Source organism: Sceloporus undulatus, chromosome 1 (genome assembly GCF_019175285.1).
Source record: "Sceloporus undulatus isolate JIND9_A2432 ecotype Alabama chromosome 1, SceUnd_v1.1, whole genome shotgun sequence".
Classification (NCBI taxonomy): Eukaryota; Metazoa; Chordata; class Lepidosauria; order Squamata; family Phrynosomatidae; genus Sceloporus; species Sceloporus undulatus.
Genome location: NC_056522.1, coordinates 25,074,824 through 25,096,690, shown reverse-complemented (window position 1 = coordinate 25,096,690; position 21,867 = coordinate 25,074,824). Strand labels below are relative to the sequence as shown.

Below are 21,867 nucleotides of genomic sequence, written 5' to 3'. Positions count from 1 at the left end.
ATCATTTAACCCAACATTTTAATCTCAGATAAAATTATTGGAAGCGTCTGCTTGGTATGGGCTGTTTGACATACAGACTGGAGTAACTCCATCAAAACTAGTATTTCCACAACTATTACAACAGCAGTCTTTTGGATACATATGAATTGGCTAGAGACATTTTAGCAACTTGTCACAGTCATACTTTTACTAAGCTCCAGATGCCTGGACTGAATAACCAGTCTTTAAATTGGTCCCAAAATAAGGGCAATGTCAGCACTTTTCAGGCCTCCACAGTATCTCAATTGGATTTACATGTTTTGTAGACTCATGTAAATGTAGCCGTCCAAATATAATGGTTGATTGGCTTTTTTTTTTTTTGTAGAGGTATACATCCTGCAACCAAATGCTTTTTATTGTTTGCACTGTTTGCTTTAACAGATTTTTCTTTTTTTTCTGTAAAATCATTTTAAAAAAACATATAAAAAGCTGCATTGTAGGAAGGCTTGCTTCCTAAGATCCTGTTATTTTTTAGTGGTCTTCTACCCAAATACTCAAGAGACCTAGCCCAGCTTAACTTCTGAAATTATGTAAAATCAGTACATTCAGGTAGTAATAAAAGGACTTGGGATGCCATTAAATAGAGTATGAATGACATCTACAAGTGACACCCTCCCTAAAGCTATGTACTGTGGCAACGCTCTCCAATTGTGTATCTTTCAGATGTCATTACTACAAATCTTATCATCCCCAGCCAGTGAATGCATGGACAGTTGGGAAAAGCTAGACTAAATAATGCAGGTAACAATCTTGCAATATTTCTGTAGGAAGTATGAAATGATCTTCTACGGGATTTTTTTTCCAAATCGCTTTATTTTTAGAAGTCACACACAGAAAAAAAAAGACCATATACTTAAATAACTGTTGTGATTGCCTGTGTGCGATTACAGGTGAATGCTGCTTGCAGTACAAGCCTATGCTTTTCTACCTAACCTCAATGGGATGCAGTCCTTGTAAAACTGCAGCTTCAGAGGCAATTATTACTGTGACATTAGGATCTAAAAACCAGGTCTATATTAATTAGCTCACATTGAAACAAGGCATTTCTGTTTGGTTTTTTCAAGTAATCCAAGAACAAATAGGTTTCATATATTTTGTCATAAAACTGTACATGTCCCAGTTCATTAACAAAATAAAAACAGGTACAGAACAGTCTATTCCACTGTGAAAGATCTCTTACAATAAGAACAGATCTTCCTAATATTTAGATGAAATCTCTTTTCTTAGAAAAAGAGAAGGCTGGTTCACATATACAGTAGTAACAACAAACCTTTAACTGATATGCGGTTGGAAACTGTGTAGAACGAAAGGTATCTAATTCTAAAAAGGACTGTGGTAGCAACTAGTCCTTTAAAAAAAGGGAATACCTAAAGCCCTGATGTCAAAGAATCCATTAAATTCTCCTTTGCAAGGAAGCACAGTCCCCAGCCACACAGTGTGATAGCGTAATGGTTAAAAATAGCAGGGACACTGCCACATACACAGGAGACTTTGCAACCTAGCACACGCTTGCCAGCTCCACCCAAGGTTTGCCCAAGCTAATTTCAGAGCTCAAATTTCCATTAGATATTTAAACAATTAAAAGAAGGGTGAACTCCAGCAGCTCATAATTTCTAGGTGGGATTGGACCCTGGCACCTCATAACTTCTAGGTGGGCCTCTTGGACAGCTCTGAACTCTATATAAAATGTGGTGGGAATTGGAAGCGATGGCATAGTGACAATGACATCACAAGACCATTACCATATTCCAATTAAAATGCTGCTACTTTATTGTTATGAGCCTCCAAGTAATTTTGACATATAGTGACCCTAAGGGTTGCCAGATGTCAGAAACTACTTGAAGACACACAACCTATTACAGGGTTTTCTTAGCAAGTTTTGTTCAGAGGTTTTTTTCCCCTTTGATCCCCTCTGAGGCTGAGAAGGTGTGGCTTGCCCAAGGTCACCCAATGGGTTTCCATAGCTGAGCTGGGATTCGAACTCTGGCCGCCAGAGTCATAGTTGGATGCTCAAACCACTACACCACCCTGGGTCTCTTTAAGAAAACATGCCACATCTATTGAAGAATTCCCATACAAAATAGGAAAGAGGGAAGGGAAGTCATGTATGAGCATCAATATTCCTTGGCTTTGAAATTCCTAAAGCAATCAAAATCTTGTAGCTCTCAGGCCCAAAACACACTGCAGAAATAATCCAGTTTGAGACCGCTTTAACTGCCCTGGCTCAGTGCTAGGGAATCCTGGGAACTGTAGTTTTGTGAGACATCTAGCCTTCTCTGTCAGAGAGCTCTGGTGCCACAATACACTACAGTTCCCAGGATTCCCTAGCACAGAGCCACAGCAATTAAAGTGGCCTCAAACTGGATTATTTCTGCAGTGTGTTTTGGACCTCAAGAATCGCAATACGCCCTCATTATATGTTAGGAATGTGGATGCTCCTAACAACATAATCTGAATTTGTTTATCAAAAGAAAGCCCTTCTGAATTCAGAGGGTGTGACTCCAAGAAAAGCATATACTGTATAGGACTGCAATCAAGGCTGAACAACTAAGCAAGTGAATGGGCCCAGTTCTGAAGATGGGGAAAATGCAAAAGAGTAAGTGGACAGCAATATAAGAAGGCAGTGTGTTTTCAAAGACATCACGGTTGTCAATTTCTCCCCACCAAAGCAATATTGACACTTGCCACAGAGGCTGCACTGAGCCCATTGTCCTAGCCAGGTCAGAAACCATGTCACAGCAAGAGAAGACAAGAAGGCAGAGTCAGACAGAAAGGCAGACTGCGGGAGGAAATAAAATCCATTGCTCTTTCAGACTATGTATCTGCTGCCAGTAAAGGAGTGGCAGGAATCCTGGTCACCAGTCCTTCTATTAGCCTGCAGCAGTAACTTTCACTCTGCCAACAGAGGAAAGACACAGCCCTCCATAAGCCAACAAATCTGCAGTTGAGTCATGGATGAGCAACTGGCCACAGCAATCTGGCAGGGAGGATGTGCCTTCAGTCTGAAACCAAAGCTTAATTTGCACCACGAATCACTATTGCTGGCACCTATTTTCAGCATCAGTACTACCAGTCCAGCACTTCGCTCAACATGTCCTTGGTATCCGCTGGGGTTTGGTTCCAGGACCTACCTGGCTACCAAAATCTGTGGATGCTCAAGTCCCATTATATACAATGGTATAATAAAATGGTGTCTCAGTCAGTACAGTCAGTCCTCCGTATCCACAGATTTTTAATTCACAGATTCAATCATCCACAGCTTGGAAATAATTTAAATATACAGTCATCCCTCCATATCCACGGATTTTTTTTTATCCACAGATTCAAGCATCCACGGCTTGAAAACATTCCAAAAAGATGTAAATTCCCAATAGCACACCTTGATTTGCTGTTTTATATAAGGGACACCATTTTCCTAACCATTGTATTTAATGGGGCTTAAGCATCCACTGATTTTGGTATCCAGGGAGGGTCCTAGAACCAACCCCCAACAGATCCCAGGGGCTTTTTTTATTTATATTCCACTTATTTGTAAGAAACAATCAAAGCGGCTTCCAACAAGTAAAATAATACAGATGTACAGAGATAACAATAATACAAATATATACAACCCCCCCCTGAAAAAGGAATTAAACCGTTCTAAGATTAAAATTCAAACATTAAAATCAACACATTTACATTAAAAGCACACGCTATCATAGCGCAAAAGCAGTGAGCAAACTCATCATGGCCAGGACTGTACAAATACAGAATACTCCAAGGATTGGGAATCTATATGTATCTGGGGGATATTCCATGAAGGCCTGCTGGAAGAGATAAAGAACATCTTCTGACTACTGGAAACAATATAAAATACCTAGGCATGTGGGCTTTATAAAAATTACATTGTTGTATCACATGAAGGAGTACCAATGGAAATAAAATGAAAGCATGCTATAAACTGTAACATCAGTTTGACATGTTATTAAATGATGTCTTATTGCATAAGCCTCAAGCTCCCCTCTCTTTCTCTGACATTTGGTGCTTCCATGCTCCTCTAACTGCAGTTTAGTATTATACTCAACAGCCAAAGACTGTCATAATGATGGTTTAGTGAAACATCTTATAAACTATGTTTGAAGGTGGTTTGTTTCTCAGTGTAAAATGGCAAAATAAAGATTTGCCTTTTGGAATGCACTTGTCCCTCCATATTCGCTAGCGTCAGGGGCACAATGCGAACACGGAAAAACCGCAAATAGCAAAAACACCGCTCTTTTGCCCAAGAAGACGCCTCTCTAGGAATCTCTGGGTCCTCCAGCGCAATTCTGTGGCCGACGTCCGACAGACACTTGACCTGAGGACTGCGCTGGAGGAGCTACAAAGGCCTAAAAGAGTATTATTCACTCTAGGAATCTCTAGGCCTTTCGGTGCAACTTTTAGTTAAAGTTGACCATAGAGTTGCACTGGAGGAGGACCTAGATATTCCTAGAGAGAACGTATTGATTCAATTCGTGAATAACCAAAGCCGCAAATGTCAAAGCCGCAAATATGGAGGGATGGGTGTACACAGACACATATACACACACATATATTCATATATATACACACACACACACACACACATGTTTGGCTGCGCTTTAACTCTTTGTCTGGCTCTCTGCTATGGAATTCTGGGAGTTGGAGTTTGTTGTGGGGCCCCACAACAAACTCCAACTCCCAGAATTCCATAGCAGAGAGCCACAAAGAGTTAAAGCGGGGCCAAACCGGGTTATTTCTCCAGTCTGGATGCAGTCTGGCCATTCCTGGGCAAGAATAAGGCGAATTCAATTTTAAAAACCCACCATATATCTATCTATCTATCTATCTATCTATCTAAAGACGAGCCAGAGACTCACCCGGTGCTTCTTTCTTCAGCAACAAACAGCCTAGGAAGGATGGATGAGGCTTCGCGCATGCGCACCAGCCTCACCCTCTTCCAGCGGCGGCGAAGAAAAAAAACAAACGTCACTGTAGCCCCGCCCCCTTTCTCGCCGCAGCCCCTTTAACTCCAACATGGCGGCCGCCTCGCCCAGGATGGCGGTTGCCCAGCATGCACCGGGGCATGCCTGAGGGGAGGGGGGAGTTTTGAACTACATCTCCCAGAAGCCTCAGCCATGTTGGCCCATAGTCTGGGTTTCTGGGAGCTGAAGTCCAAAAGCCCTTAAAGAGCACTGTTTGGGGAATAGGGCGAGGCCAAGCTTCTGACACAGTGGTCCCGCATTCGCTGGGGTTAGGGGTGAAGGACCCCAGTGGATGTGGAAAAACCATAAATAATAAAACAGTCTTCGTCATACCTCAGAGAACACCTCTCTAGGAATCTCCAGGTCCTCCAGTGCAACTCTATGGTCAACCCCTGTCAGAGTTGATCATAGAATCATGCTGGAGGACCTACAAATGCCTAGAGAGGTGTTTTCTCTAGGAACTTCTAGTTCTGCAACGCAACTCTATGGCCAACTTCTGGCAGAGTTGTGTTGGAGGACCTAGAGGGTCCTAGAGAATTGCACCCCATAACTTGACTGAATGGTCATTATTATGTATCTGTGACTGCAGTTTGACACCGCTTTAACATCCATGGCTCAGTGCTATGGAATTCTGGGAAGTATGCTTTGTTGTGGCACCAGAGCTCTCTGACAGAGAAGGCTAAATGCCTCACAAAACTGCATAAGTAATCCAGGTTGGCACTGCTTCAACAGCCATGGCTCAATGCTATGGAATTCTGGGAGCTGTAGTTTTGGTGAGACATTTAGCCTTCTCTGACAGAGCGCCCTGGTGCCACAGCAAACTACAGTTGCCAGGGTTCCCTAGCACTGAGCCAGGCAGTTAAAGTGGTGTCAAACCGGGTTATTTCTGCAGTGTTTACGCAGCCCTTGCTATGGAATTCTGGGACAGCTTTAGTTTACTGTGGCACCAAACCTCTCTGACCAAGAAAGCTAAATCTCTCACAAAACTACAGTTCTCAGAATTGCACCACATTGAGCCATGAAAGTTAAAATGGTATCAAACTGCTTTATTGGCTGCAGTGTGGCAGCAGCCTTAAGGCATGGTTTTGTTTTTTTTACAAGACATGTTCATAATGTTGTGGGGTTTTTTGCCTTTGCCTCCCTCTGAGGCTGAGAGAGTGCGACTTGTCCATTGCCTAGCACTAGCAGGGATTCGAACCCAGGTCTCAGACTCCAATTCTTCCATTCTATTAGGCCTCCAGCCTTCCTGCCTAGGCTCCGCCCAGGAGTGGTTCGCGCATGCTCCCTAGGCTTCTGAAGGCAGACCAGAAATGAAGGGTAAAGGAAGCAGCATGGGCTCTTAGAGGGGCACTGGAGGTGACTGCAAGCCTTCCTTGTCTCAGAGAGTCTTTTGTGGGGCTTGTTCACAGTCCCAGAGGGGGAAATATCTGCAGCCTGGGAGGGCATATCCCCCCTGGTCATAACTAGCCTCATGCCCACTTCACAGTAAAGCCTCCTTCTTTTCAGCAGACCTTACTCCCAGGTAAGTGGACATGGAAGTTACATGAAATGTGTTTATTGTAGAGTCTCAGGTTTAGGAGGCATGGGATTTATTGAAATGTACTTATTGCAGAGTCCCAGGTAAGTGGACATGAGATTTATTTAAATGTATATATTGCATAGTCCCAGGTTTAAGTGTACATTGGATTTCAGTTAAATGTATTTATTTTGCAGAGTCCCAGGTTAAGTGCACATGGGATTTAAATTAAATGTATGTATTGCAGTCCCAGGTTATGTGCATGGGATTTATTTAAAGGTGTTAATTGCATAGTCCCTGGTTAAGTGTACATGGGATTTATTTAAATGTATTTATTGCAGAATCCCAGGTTTAGGATGCATGGGATTTATTTAAATGTATTTTTTTCAGAGCCCCAAGGTAAGTGCACATGGGATTTAAATTAATTGTATTCATTGCATAGTCCCACATTGTAAGCCTGAGGGCAGGGAACCGTCCAATTAAAAAGATTGTATGTACAGCGCTGTGTAAATTTACAGTGCTTTATAAATAAAGGTTAATAATAATAATAATAATAATAATTAGTGTACGTGGGATTTCAATGAAATGTATTTATTGCATAGTCCCAGGTAAGTGTGTATGGGACTTATTTAAATGTCTTCATTGCATAGACCCTGGTTAATTGTACATGGGATTTATTTAAATGTATTTATTGCAGGATCCCATTTTTAGTATGCATGAGATTTATTTAAATGTATTTATTGCAGAGTCCAAGGTAAGTGTGCATGGGATTTATTTAAATGTATTTATTACAGAGTCCCAAATTTAGTATGCATGGAATTTCAATTAAATATATTTATCGCAGAGTCGCAGACTAAGTGTACATGGGATTTAAATGTAATGTATTAATTGCAGAATCTTTTCAGAAATCTTACATCTCAGGAATAAGTCTCATTGAGATAAATTGCAAGATAGCTTTCTTCAAGTTCCTTCCTCAGTTCTCTCTGGAGGATACCACACTGCTCTGTTCCAGCACTATTATTCCATTTTTACTGCTGTGGCTTCCTCCAGTGGCCTTCTGGGGTTTGTAGTTCGGTGAAGCCTAAGACCTCTGACTGAGAATTCTAAATGCCCTTCCCTAAATTGCAAATCCCAGAATGCCACAGGAGGTAGCCATAGCAGTAAAAGTGGAATACAATGGGCCCTTCATATTCACTGGAGTTAGGAGTCCACCTATGAAAGTGGAAAAACTGCAAATAAAAAAAAAGACTTTTTAAAAACCTGAAAGAATACCACTCTAGGAATCTTTAGGTTCTCCAGGGCAAGTCTATGGTCAACCTCTGCTAGAGGTTGACCATAGTGGAGGACCTACAACTGCCTAGAGAAGTGTTCTCCATAGGAATCTCTAGGACAGGTCCTCTAGCGCACATTCTGGTGAATGTTGACCGTAGGGTCACCCAGGAGGACCTAGAGATTCCTAGAGAGAACACATCAATCAAATCCGCCAATAATAAAAAATTGACAAAAATGAAAGCTGCAAATATGGAGGATCAACTGTAATAGCTCTGTAACAGTGTAGTGCTATCTAGTGCTGCATTATCCTCTGTCTTGTGGTGGTGTAGTGGGGAGAGCAGCTTTTCACAGATGGATGTAGACTAGTTGTGGGTACCATGCTGGCTGGGAATTATAGGAATTGTAGGCTGAGACATATAGAGGTCTCTTGGTTGTTGAAAATCTGGTTTGTTGAAGCTCTGGACCAAAACACACTGCAGAAATAATCCAGTTTGAGACCGCTTTATCTGCCTTGGCTCAGTGCTAGGGGATCCTGGGAATTGTAGCTTGTTATTGCACCAGAGCTCTCTGACAGAGAAGGCTAAATGTCCCTCAAGACAACAGTTCCCAGAATTCCCTAGCATGGATCTCAAACTAGATTATTTCTGCAGTATGTTTTCGACCTCCATTTGTCAATGATCTGGAGGAGCTGTTGTCAAATTCCCACTCAGGATCACTAAAGCAAAGACTTGCAAGTCTTTGCCATGGAGCTTCTTTCTCGATTTCATTACCACATCTCTAAAGCATAATACAGTGAGTCCTTGGTATCCACTACGCTTTGGTTCCAGAACCCCTATGAATACCAAAATCCATGGATGCTCAAGTCCTGTTAAACACAGTGGCATAGTAAAATGGTATCTTATATAAAATTGCCAAATTCAAGGTTTGCTTTTTGGAATTTATATTTTTGAATATTTTCAAGCCGTGGATGGTTCAAAGCTGACTGTAAAAAATAGGTGGTAAGATTGTGAAAGTGCTTCATCCACCTTCTAGATTTTGGAATTCAAACAGAACAGGGTTTGGGACCTTCAGGTCCTAAGGCGCAATCTGGCCCTCCTGGGGTCTCAATCTTGCCCTCTGGACATTCTTATGTTTCTTTGCTCAGGACAGCATATTTGGTGGCTTCCTAGTTCCTCTTCCCACATTCTAAAAGGTTGAAATTCCTCTCCTAGTGTTCAATTACTGGCAGTAAGAGTTTTAAATTAAAATATTATGGTATTTTTGGTCACATCTTTCCATCCCACCCACCAGTAGAATGCCCCCTCCCCAAACCTCTCTGAAATTGAATTTGGCCCCAGGCAAACAGAGAGCCCCCATCCCAGTGCTTCCCAAACTTTGGTCCTCCAGATGTTTTGGACTTCAGCTCCCCAAATTCCTGAATGTTGGTCAAGTTGGTTGGGGCTTCTGGGAACCGAAGTCCAAAACACCTGGAAGACTAAAATTCGGGAATCACTGCACTGAACAGTAATTGTCCATCGATTCCATTTGGGCCCTGTGCAAAGGAGCAATGGTTCTGACATTTTCCTAAGTTAAAAACACATAATCCTTGTCTGGTATCCTTGCTGATACCCTTTATTACTAATCTTTTCTTATATAAAGAATCTATAAACTGCTAACCTGCACTCTCTCTCTCTCTCTTTCCCCTTTTATTTTATTTCTTCTATTCTGCAGTAGGGAACAAGTGTTACTGGTATGGCTCTGTCAGGCTTGATCCAGACCTTTAGGTCACTGCTGCTGTCTTCCAGTCCTCACCTCACACAGGTAAGACAACCTCATCCTTTTTTTTGGCTCCGGGGGATTAGATGAATTCATGGAAGATAAGGATGGCTATATATATATATATATATATATATATATATATATATATATATATAACTTCTTGCAACACTGCTTCACACAGTGTATAGCTAAACTGTGGTGTTTACTATCGCAAGATGTAGTGATGGTTGACAACTTGGATGGCTTTGAAAAGGAATTAAGATGGATCTGTGGAGGAAACAGCAAACACTGACTACTGGTCTGGGTGGATTTATGATACCTACAGTATCTGAAGTAGGATGAACCTGTATGTTGGCAACTAGGAAATGCAAGAAAAGAAGGTGTTATCCTGTTGGCAAGCTTCTCATATGCAACTGGGTGGCCATTATCTGGAAAGATTATGGATGAGGCAGGCCTTCGGTCTGACTCAACATGGCTTTTGTGTTCTTCTAAGACTATTTGTTTATTATTTTAGAGATCTATATCTCACAATTCTTGTTCCAATGTACAGTGGGCCCTTGGTATTTGCTGTGGTTTGGTTCCAGGAAACCCCCTCCCACCATGAATACCTAAATCTGTGGATGCTCAAGTCCCATTATATACAGTGGAGCAATAAAATGCTGTCTCTCATATAAGATGGCAAAATCAAGGTTTGCTTTTGGGATTTTTTTTTTTTTTTTGGTTGTTGTTAGTTACAGGCTGTGAATAGTTGAATCTGTGGATGCAGAATCTGTGGATACTGAGGGCTGACTGTACTACCCAAGGTGGCTGTCAGTAATTCCTTTTGATTTTGGCTTTTTCCTGTCTCAAGGATCAAAGGCAGCATGCCTTTGAGCACTTGTTGGGGAGGAAACAGCAGAAGAGATTTATTACTCTTATCTTCTGCTTCCCAAAGACATCATCTTGTTCTGGATACTGAACTAGTTAGACCATTGGTTCAGTCCAGCAGTGTTATTCTTAACTTGCATTGTTTTCTGATATTACTATTGCATGCTTTTTGATGTCTATGATGATGTCTACTCTCTATGTAGAATTTTTTGGAAAAATTACATTCCTGTCACATGATGGTCTAAATTGGTTTCCATTAGGGCTTAGTTTTGAAACCAGTTCTGTTTTAGCATTGGGGTCTGACATACAGATTGATAATAAAGATCCCTTAACCCTATCTCACACATTTAGAAGCAAGGAAAACAATATTTGCTGGGAAGCATGTGACCTTTAAAAAGTTTATTATAATTATCTTTCATTTTTAAAGTTCAGTGCCTGCCCTGTTAACTCAAAGGAAGCACAGACAAGTTTGTAAGACCCCAGCAAGGCAGCTGATGACCAGTGCTATTGGAGGCCTCTCGTTCATAGAATTTCTGTACAGTATAGTGAAGTTTACTTGAAGCTGACTTGAAGGCAAACAACAACAGCCTGCCCTATCATGAACTTTAATGGAAAGCAGCTTGTGACCCTTTATTCTTATAGACTCTGTATTTTGCATGAATTGTTTGAACAAGCCACAATAGAAAATTTGTGGGTCTTTGCCAAGAGGCTTGTCTCCAAATTTCAATGCCTAAAACATCATAAACAACAAAAAGCTTGTAATATTGTAGATTCAGAATTATGTAATTCATACCCTGGATTTGGGAAATCAGATAGAACACGAATGGGGAACCTCTGGTGTGATGGTCGAATTTGTCCCTAGTAAGCATCTTAATCCAGCCCTCTGGGCTTCTCCAAACATGAGACCATGGTTTAGTGGGTTTTCTCCCTATTCTAAACGGTTGAAATGCCCCTCCTAAAGCTAACTGACTGGTAGTGAGAGTTTTAAAATATGCAATACTATTATTTTTGGTTCCACTTCTTTTTGTTCTGCTCATAAGTGGAACGAAGCCCTCCCTCCTCACCCAGACTTCTTTTACACAATTTTGGCCTTAGTGATCAACGAGCTTTCCCATAGAGTTTTCAGTTTAGTAACTGCCTGTTTTTTGTTTTCTGTATTTGCTGGATACCTGCATCTTCTAAGCCCATTCATCTTGCTAGTCAATTCCAAACCCACCGTGAAATCGGGACTTCTGTGGTGATGTCTGCTCGAGATATGCTGTGGAAATGCAGAACGAAGTATACAGTCAAGCCCATTCCCAAAAGAAAGACAGGTGGCCGAGATCACACAGGTATGCCTTGAGTTGCAGGTCAACCACAGTTTGGGAAAGTTCCTTTTTAAGACTATGACTCCCATTACCTTCCAGTTAGATGGATGAGAGATTCTTGGAGTAGTTGCAGTCCAAAACTATAACTTTTTGGGCTGTGTCCAATAACATCCAAATAATGATACCTTTATTGAGCCAACCAAAATGCACAATTACATGTTGCAAGCATTTGAAGTCACACTGGCTTCTTCATCAGGCAAACAGGAAAAAGAAATTGAAGATGTTAGTCATAGGCCTACATTTTCTGTTTCTGGTCTTAGTTCAAATGGTAAGGAGGGCTATCTGCAGGCTGGCACCTCCCATGTGGTCACTGGTAGATTTTCAAAGTCAAGGAAATTTAATGTCCTTTTGCAATTCAAAGAAGATGTTTTCTTGGAATGCAGCATGTCTCCTTCCTTTGTGAAGCCACAGACTCCTATGTAGGTAGAGAACACTGAATTTCTCAAGAAGTCTTCATGTTTTGTATCAGGAAAACCTTAGGTGGTGTAGCAGTAAAGCATGCCAATCAGTGCAAATATTAGAAAAAAATGCTTTACCTTTATTGGAGGCAGAAGCCTCCAATGACAAAGTCCCATTGCACTGGCTCTCTCTTCTCTTTTGGGCTGTGATTATTGGCATTCCCTTACGTAACGAAAGATCAGACAGAAAGGAAAATAATATCAAACCCAATTTTTATACTGTCATTCTCCAATGGCAAGTGATGCACTTTTAAAAAAATCAACATTATCATTTTAAATGTCACTGTAGTGGTACATGCATTGGCAATATCCTGTTTACTGCAGCCACTCACTCAAAACCATAAGGTTGCGAGTTCAATACCAGCAAAAGGGCTCAAGCTTGACTCAGGCTTGCATCCTTCCAAGGTCACTAAAATGAGTACCCAGCTTGTTGGGGGCAATTAGCTTACAGTTGTAAACCACTTAGACACTGTTAGTTCAGTATGAAGCGGTATATAGATAATAATAATAATAAATAAAATTTTTATTTTTATACCGCCCTTCCATAGATCAGGGCGGTTCACAGCAAATATCAATAAAACACAACATATACATTCAGGTTAAAACAATTACACAGCAGCAAAATAAAACAGAATAAAACCCCCGTTAGCCAGTCCTCTTTGCCACAGAAGAGGAAGGGAGGCCCACTGGACTTTAGTCGGGGAATGCCATCTGAAATAGAAAGGTTTTTAGGTCCTTTCTAAATTGGGCCAGGGAGGTGGCCGAGCGGAGCTCTGTGGGCAGCGTGTTCCAAAGGGCCGGGGCGGCGATGGAAAAAGTCTTCCTCGTGGTAGAGGTCAACCTAGCCCCTGGCACCCTAAGTAATTGCTGCCCAGATGTTCTGAGGGTGCGGGACGGAATGTACGGGGAGAGGCGGTCCTTCAGGTATCCTGGGCCCAAGCCATTTAGGGCTTTATAGGTCATTACCAACACCTTATATTGTGCCCGGAAGCGAATATGCAGCCAATGCAAGTCTTTAAGCATCGGTGTAATATGGCTGGCCCTGGAAGTTCCAGTGACCAGCCTGGCTGCCATATTCTGTACCATTTGTAGCTTCCGGGTTTGGTATAAGGGTTGCCCCATGTAGAGTGCGTTGCAGAAATCCAATCTCGAGGTTACCAGAGCATGTACTACCGTTTCAAGGTCCCTCTGGGCCAGGTATGGGCACAGCTGGCGAATGAGCCGAAGCCGAAGATGAAACTGTTTGTTCATTTATATCCCATATATCGGTTATTGATTATATCCTGTTTGGCTGATTGTAATGCATTCTGCATTAGAAAAGTACAGTGGTACCCCGGGTTACGAAAATAATTCGTTCCGCCGCCGCGTTCGTAACCCGAAATCCTTCGTAAGCCGAAAAAGCCATAGGCGCTAATGGGGAAAAGCCGCGATTTCGTGCGAAATAGCGCCGAAAAGCACCAAAATTTTTTTCGTAACCCGAAATAACCTTCGTAACCCGGAACAGTTTTTTTCTATGGATTTTTTTCGTAACCCGGAAATTTCGTAAGGCGGCGCATTCGTATCCCGGGGTACCACTGTACTTATAAACTTCATTTGGCTTGAAGAGCTTCAGCCAGGTTGTTAACTGGGGCTGGCTACAAGGAGCACATAACTCCCTTGCCTCAACAGCTCCATTAACTGATGGTCTGTTTCCGGGCACAATTCAAAATGCTGGTTTTGACCTATAAAGCCCTACATGGATTGGGTCTAGGTTATTTGAAGGGCTTTATCTCCCTTTATGAACTCATTAGAGCTCTAAGATCATTTGGAGAGGCCATTCTCATTCTCTCATCACCTTCTCAGACTCATTTGGTGGTAATGGAGAGGACCTTCTTGGTGACTGCTCCCAGCCTTTGGAAATCGCAGTGTGGAGAGGCCAGGATGGCCCTGCCCTTGCTGTCCTTCTCTTGGCTGGTCAAAACATTTTTGTGCCATCAGGCTTGTATACACTGGTTGGGCTTTAATGCTGTGCAGTACTGTTTTTTAGATTTGTATATAGTCTTTTATATATAGTATTCTATTTTTATCAATGCTCTTGTATTGTTTTTAATTTCTATTGTTTTAAATATGTTGTTAGCTGCCTTGAGCCCCATTATAGGGAGAAAGGTGGGATATAAAATAATAATAACAACAATAACAACCCTTCATAATAACTTACGGCCGTCTTTCTAACCCAGCATTCTCATGATGTTCATCACTGTATCTCCAGTCATTCCCAGCTAGCATGGTCATTGGCTTCCCAATTCAAAGACATTAGTCTGTGCACACACTCTTTCTTGACTATATTTTCATTTTTGGATTTATAGTCTCATAAGAATATTGAGTTCAATATTCTCAGTATTAATCTGACAAATTCAGTATTCAGACACACGTTAGATTTATTGTTCTTCAGTAAACCTATATTTTGATATGGGCTCCTTTTCCCTTTTGTTTCTAAACCTCAGTTACATTTTTCTTAAAATGTAACTCAGGAGCCAGAAAGACAGTTTTCGAAACCTAGAAACATTTAGTCCGTTCTTTCTCTCTAGGCCTTGCCTTTAGTCAGCCTAATTTTCGGCAACTTTCATAGAAGTAGGAAGGTTGGCAGAGACAACCTTCAAGAGTTTTTGCTTATCATTTATTTGATTGTAATATTCACATACCATATATAAGTAGTAGTAAGCACTTTGTCTACCATAAGGACGTATCAGTGTGCATGGAATTGGGGGAGGAAGAAAACAGTGCTATCGTATGATTGATTTCCGAAGGCTGAACTATCAAGATGGGACAGAACCTGGTCCATTCGAGGAGAAAGTGATTCAAGTCCGCTATGATCCATGCAGGTGAGTAACATTCAGTTTCTTTAAAAGCAGCCTAAAGAGTTACTTACATTCAAATTCCAGCTGAGTTCTCCAGGTGCTCTTATACAACACATAAGAGAGAGCTTTCAGCAGATGAGAAGTAATTCCAAGATTTCTAGGACTACAGAAATTATTAAGGGTAGTGGTTCTCAAACAGTGGGGCAGGACCCTTGGGGCTGCATGAGAGTTGCTCTAGATGGGTGCAAGACTTGGTGGCTCTGATCTCTCCTCCTGCCCCTCTTCCCAAACTTTTTATGTGTAAAATGTAAACCTGCCTTGAGATAAATACTGAATTTACTTAAATAAAACTGTTTTAGTTTGAACAATATTATTTTCTTTAAAATGTTAAAATATTAATATACATGAATGTGAATGAAAATATGTATACTAAATAAACAAAATATTTTTATTCATATACTACGTCAAGTGTGGGGCACGCAACATCTGCATATAAATGGGGGTGGGGTGGGGGGAATCCCAAGGGTAAAAAGTTTGAGTATCACTGATGTAGGAAAAATCCCATGTTTGTGAGCAGAAACTTGATGAATTTGCTTATTGCTCACTGAATGCTGGCTGACTGTTGAAAAGTAAAAATGTTCAGTGCTCACTGAATGCTGGCTGACGGTTGAAGGGGGGAGGAAATCCAAGTATATGAGGAAGACAGAATGGAATGGCTAGGAAGGAAGAAATGGCATGTAGATGTAAAAGTTATACAGATGTTCTTATCCTTGTTCACTTTGAAAATTTTATTTTTAAAGAGATAGAAGTAATATTTACTCATAGAAATTAATGTAGAAATCCAAAGTTTTAATGGGGATAGGGCTGGGCTCATTTCCACTTTCCCCATCCTCTAAAAGAGCCGAATGAAGATTGAGGACACAGAATTCTGATACATGTGTTTTGAAGGATGCGTGGAAAGGGGTGGAGTGGTGGAAACATTAAATATTTTGTTGCAGTGCCCCACTGTATTTTTCTCTGATAGTAGAAAGTGATGGTCTCAGTTGACCAGTGCAGTGCTGGGAGAGATTTGGCAACTAAATATGCTGTCTGGATTTAAAACAGTATTAAAGACCTATGTCTTCAGCATGCCTACCCAGCCTATTTTAAATTATGAATTTTAAATCAGTTTATTTAATCTGGATGATTTTCATGTGTAATGGTTTTTAATCCTATGTTTAAATGTTTTCACTTATGTGTTCAATCGTTAATTATATATTGTATTTTAACCTATATTGGGCCTTGTCTCAAGGCTTGGGGAGAGGTGGGTAAGATGATGATGACGATGATGATGATGTAAATTGCCATTGTCCACACCAGGTCAGCAGATATAGCTCTGGTAGCTGGAGGGAAGCGGAAACGCTGGATCATTGCAACAGAAAACATGCAAGTTGGTGACATCATAAAAACTTCAGGACTCATAGGCAGGATGGCAGGTAAATAGTTGATATGTCATGGGTGGCAGGGAGAATCAGGCAGGAGTGAACAGCTTGGGTTCAAAATGGAATCCTGTTTTCCTCTGAAATATTACAAAGACAGTAATGCCATACCGAGCTTTGTGATGGCTCTAAGTTCATAGCAAAGATCACTTTGTTTTGGGGAAAGGTTTTAGCATTGTACTTCATGCTGAACTAATCAACTGCACAGGAACCCAGGAAAACCTGGATCAGTAGATCTTTTTGTTAAGGCTGTACCTACTATCTTTTTGTTAAGGCTTCAGAGCTTGGAAATATTAATGAAAACGGTGAACACTTTAACATATGGGGTTTTTTTGTATTTACACATACAACTATGTCAGAACTAGTCAATTTGTTAGTTGCATGTTACTAATGCATTGTTTTGGTGAATTTTGTTATTTAATTTTTTAAAATTTCAAATGTAGTTTAATTTAAAATTATTTGATTTTTATAAGTATGCTTATAAAGAAAGAGGAAAAAAGAAAGAGAGAAAGTAGGGGAAGTACATTGGATAGCAAGGTGGGTATATAAACTGATCATATTTCCAAAAGCAGTCTTTTAAAGTCTTAAAAATAAAAAGAGCAATTTTTCTGTACCTCTGTAATCCTTTAAAAATAGCATTTTAGGGAAAAGTAAACATTACTATTTCCACTAAAGTCCATAATGAGTTAGCATTAATATTAAAACAAAAAGAAAGAAAGTTGCTTGCTCTCATTAGCACAGAAAATAAACATGTTACAATTAGTGTTACTTGCCAAGAAAGCCTCATGATAGGTTAGTCTTAGGGTCACCACAAGTTGGAAATGACTTGAAGGCACACAACAGCAACAATGACCCATTATGTCCAAGCTCTGGCCTTCAGCATGAAGGCCTGATGGTCAATGTGAAACTTTAGAGTTTTTATATTCTGCACCTCTGTTTGGATATTTTAATTTAATAAGTAGCAAGGAGGACTGGTCATTCTACCATCTTGAACCAAGCAACCAAAGATCTACTTGTCCAGAATAGGGATCACCTTCAGACCCAAGTACCAGATATAGAAAGGGGTTTAAGCATAAAAGGATAAAGTGAACAATAGCAGCCTAGATTGGGACTGCAGGATCAACATGGATAGGGGATCTGTCACATACATTTATTCAGCAAAGGCAGGCCGTGGCTCTTTCTCATGTTTTGGTATATTGACTTAGGCCTTACTATTCTTCTTTGAGTTTCCATATCTTTGCTGTTTTAGATGTTAACATGGTGATGGAATTTTTGTCTTTCAGTCTCAGCTAAAGAAGGAGATGCGTATCCAGTTGGGGCTTTACCAGTAGGGACGCTGATAAACAACTTGGAAAGCCATCCTGGCAAAGGAGCACAGTATATCCGAGCTGCAGGTCAGCATTTAATAGAAGCTACAAAATTTGGAAGGCTGAATCAAAATGGAAAGGTGGTCAGAACTGGGATAGTTTTGGGGGTATTCTTGCTCTTTCATTGCCCTTCCCCATGTACTTCTAACAGAAGAAGTTACACTTCTAGGAGCTTTGAGGATGAATGGAACCAGCTTAGCTTCTTTGGCACTCTGAAGGTTACTCTGCATAATTAGTTGTCCTTTCACTTCCCATGCAGAATTTTTGTGAGAATAAAATGGGGAAGAGAAATGCTGTATTTGCTGCCTTGAATCCACTGAAGTCATAAAGATCAATGCAGCATTTCTGTAAATGTTGCAAATACACAACAGGACCAGATGACACTATTCGCTTCATGTTGTCACCACTGTACTAATCTTTTCATGAAATGTTGCTGTACTTATCAGGTCTCGTCAGGGTGAAGGAGCTTGTTTCTAGAGGTCTCACCGTAGCATGGTTAGCACAGGGGTGGAATAGGTCCTGTTCACAGGCTGGCAATTTATTTTTATGGTGCCTGGGTTCAAGTTTGTATTGGAATCAGAAATTGGGGGGAAATGCTTTTTTTTGCATTACAAGTCCATGCTTACTGCAGGGTGATGGTTCTGGGAGTTGTTGTCTAGAAAAATAACTTTTTCAATGCTCTGACTGGGACAGTTGAGAAAGAAGCCATGAGGAAATAGTTTTTCTGTTGCTCCCACTTGGATTACAGTTTGTGTCAAAGCGTATTGCAACTCAACTGATGGCTTCTTGCATGCTGTTTCAGGGACCTGTGGTGTATTGCTAAGGAAAGTGAATGGAACTGCCATCATACAGTTGCCCTCCAAGAGACAAATGCAGGTAAGCACTTTAGGATTTCATGCAGCATCAGCAGAAGATTGGAATGCCGAGGCCTTTCATGGCAAGACAGTACCTACTTATTGACTGGAGTATGGAATGCATGTCAGAATGATGGCATTTATTTGGTGCTTTAATTCTGGAACAAATTTGTCTAGAAGTAGCTGCCTTAAAATCTCATGAAGTGTGGGGTGAGGAGTTAGTTTAACATTTCTTCTTCACTTGTGCAGATTGTAGCACTTTCTTTTGTATTTGCCACAGGCTGAAACGGAAAGGTTTCCACTGGCAACAAAAACAGCTTTCTTCTCACTACAGAGTGGGCTGAAGTTAGGAAGAATTCAGACTCTGACACTGTAGTGGGCAGGAGCTAAATGTTTCAGGACATCATCCTTGAAGAACCTAGCTCTCTTCCTATCTAATCAGCACCCTCTGTTCTGTTTATTTACAGATAAAATAAAAGTTGAGCATACAAGGGTTAGGCATATGACTAAAGAGATCTATATGCTTGTTTGTTTGTTTTTGAAATGCCTGTACCTGTGAGAGCTGGATTTACTATATATGGGGAGGAAATATGTCCAAAACACAATATTGTACATCTTCTTAAGTAATCTTTAGAAGTTTGTGTTATGTAAACTGAGAACTAAATCTAAAGCATGTTAGTTTAATTATTAAGCATATTTTGGCATTAGTAAGGTTTAATGGAAACATTTAAAATGTGCCATGTTAAGCTGCAATTTTAATCATTCTTCTATGAAGACATTCTGCATAGAGAATATCTTCATAGACAGTGAGATTCTCATCCGAGTGATCCTGTGTAGGATTGCACTGTTAATCAATGACCAGTTTCTCTGAAGATGCCAGTCACAGACTGGTGAAACATCAGGAACAAACTCTTCTAGAACAAGGCCACATAGCCCGAAAGCCCCACAAAAAAATAATGACTACCGTATTCTTGTTTGTCAAGCAGATTGTGACTTGCAGAATGAAGGGCCATAGCTTGGTAACAGAGCACATGACATAGCTGCTAAAGAGCCCTGGTTTGATAGCCAGCATCTAGAGGTAATAATAATAATAATTAATAATAATAATAATAATAATAATAATAATAATAATAATAATAGAGTTTATTTATATCTTCCCGCCTCTCCCAATTGGATCGAGGCGGGATCACAACAGAGTTTAAAAAATACAATTAAAATAATACAATATTATTATCACACAAGTTAAAACCACAGTTAAAAACATAAAATCAACAATCATGGAGTCAGATGCTCTTGTTCCATACAGAAACAGTCTGTAATTCATAGAAGGTCAGGTGGGTTTATACATCGAAAAAGCTCTGTCTTAACCGCCTTCCTGAAAGTTTCCAGGGATGTAGCAAGGCGGATCTCCTCTGGGAGTCCATTCCATAGTGTGGGGGCAGCTATACTAAATGCTTTTTGGGAAGTAGAAACATATTTAGATGCTGCCATCTCTAACAATTTCTTCCCATTTGTTCTAAGAGTGCGGGGTGGATTGTATAGGGAGATGCGTTCCCGTAAGTAACTCGGGCCCAAGCCATGTAGGGTTTTTAAGGTAATAACCAACACCTTGCATTGTGCCTGGAAGCTAATTGGAATCCAGTGTAGATCTTTCAGAATAGGTGTTATGTGGTCAAATCTCGAAGATCCAGTGACCAACCTGGTTGCCGCATTTTGCACTAATTGGATCTTCCGAACTTGATACAAGGGTAGCCCCATGTAGAGCGCATTGCAGAAATCAAGATGAGAGTTTACCAGAGCATGTACTACAGCTTCAGGGTCCTTTCGGTTGAGGTAGGGTCGCAGTTGGCGTATCAACCGAAGTTGATACCAAGCACTTCTGGCTGTCGCATATACTTGAGATGACAAACCTAGAGATGGATCCAGAAGTACTCCCAAACTACGAACTTCATCCTTCAGGGGAAGTGTGACCCTCTCTAGGAGTGGTTGACAAATTTCCTTTCCCGGGCCTAAGGATCCTATGGCAAGTGCCTCCTTTTTCTCTGGATTCAGCCTGAGTTTGTTTTTCCTCATCCAGCCCATTACCAACTCAAGGCAGGGATTCAGAAGGGAGATGTCATCCTCAGTCACTGTAAAAGTTGGGGACATAGAGAAGCATATTTGGGTGTCATCAGCGTACTGATAACCCCGTGCCCCATGTCTCCGGATGATCTCTCCCAGCTGTTTCATGTAAATGTTAAACAGCATGGGGGACAAGATGGCGCCTTGAAGGACGCCAGATGTTAGCTCTTTTCTAGAAGAGCAACTGTCCCCCAGCCTCACCATCTGGAACCTGCCCGAAAGGTAGGATCTGAGCCACTGGAGCGCAGTGCCCCCTATAGCCAACTCCCTCAGGCGTTCCAGAAGGAGTAGGAAGCCACTGCCATTGCCATTTTCTGGCTCAGGTTTGGGTAACTTGTAGATCTTCTGGTTTTGTTGGAGTGCATCTTCCATAATTCCTCACTATTGCATAAACTTGGGAGTTTCAATCCAGCAACATCTGATATGCTGCATGTCATCCACTCATTTTTATCCAATACTGAGCTAGATGGATCCAGGCTGACTCAGCATGAGAGCTTCTTATGTTCTTGTGACTTTGCATTCTTGCATGTGCAATACAGATATAGTGATTGTTACTGTATGGGCCCACACCTGTGGGCCTGGGGTGTACTACGTATAGGGAAGAAATATGTCCAAAAGATAACAACACCAAGGAGAAAGCAGTCACTTGGAAGTAATGGTGGGCTTTGAATTTACTTTTTGGGTAATCAGCTTTGATGCTTTGGTGTAAAAGGGGTTATGCACAATGATTTTGATTTAAAAAAGAAAAAGAAACCAGAAGTGGACTTCTGGATATTTCCAGTTTAGATTTAAAAAAACAACCATATTTCTAGGCTTGGCACTCTTTGCAAATTATCTTAGGGGTGAAAAAGTGGTTCCTGCCTAGTAGTGTTCCCCACTCCATATTTAGGACCTGTTCATGCAGCATGGCTTTAACCCAAAAATAAAATAATAGAAGAAGCAAGTATAGTATAG

At 40.9% G+C, this 21,867-nt stretch overlaps 2 protein-coding genes across 2 annotated transcripts in view; one reads left to right on the top strand and one right to left on the bottom strand.

Annotated features, from left to right (window-relative positions):
• KLC4 (kinesin light chain 4) overlaps window positions 1-5,024 on the bottom strand; it is a 76,957-nt gene extending 71,933 nt beyond the window's left edge. The window contains exon 1 of the mRNA XM_042446859.1: window positions 4,914-5,024. The gene's annotated coding sequence lies outside the window, so the exon portion shown is untranslated. The remainder of the gene's footprint in view (window positions 1-4,913) is intronic.
• Window positions 5,025-6,296: 1,272 nt separating this feature from the next.
• The window catches only part of MRPL2 (mitochondrial ribosomal protein L2), a 16,104-nt gene continuing 533 nt past the window's right edge, over window positions 6,297-21,867 (top strand). The window contains exons 1-7 of the mRNA XM_042445948.1: window positions 6,297-6,540; window positions 9,517-9,606; window positions 11,615-11,762; window positions 14,976-15,117; window positions 16,453-16,568; window positions 17,855-17,965; window positions 18,741-18,814. Coding sequence (XP_042301882.1) covers window positions 9,538-9,606; window positions 11,615-11,762; window positions 14,976-15,117; window positions 16,453-16,568; window positions 17,855-17,965; window positions 18,741-18,814 — 660 coding nt within the window. The 5' untranslated portion in view covers window positions 6,297-6,540; window positions 9,517-9,537. The remainder of the gene's footprint in view (window positions 6,541-9,516; window positions 9,607-11,614; window positions 11,763-14,975; window positions 15,118-16,452; window positions 16,569-17,854; window positions 17,966-18,740; window positions 18,815-21,867) is intronic.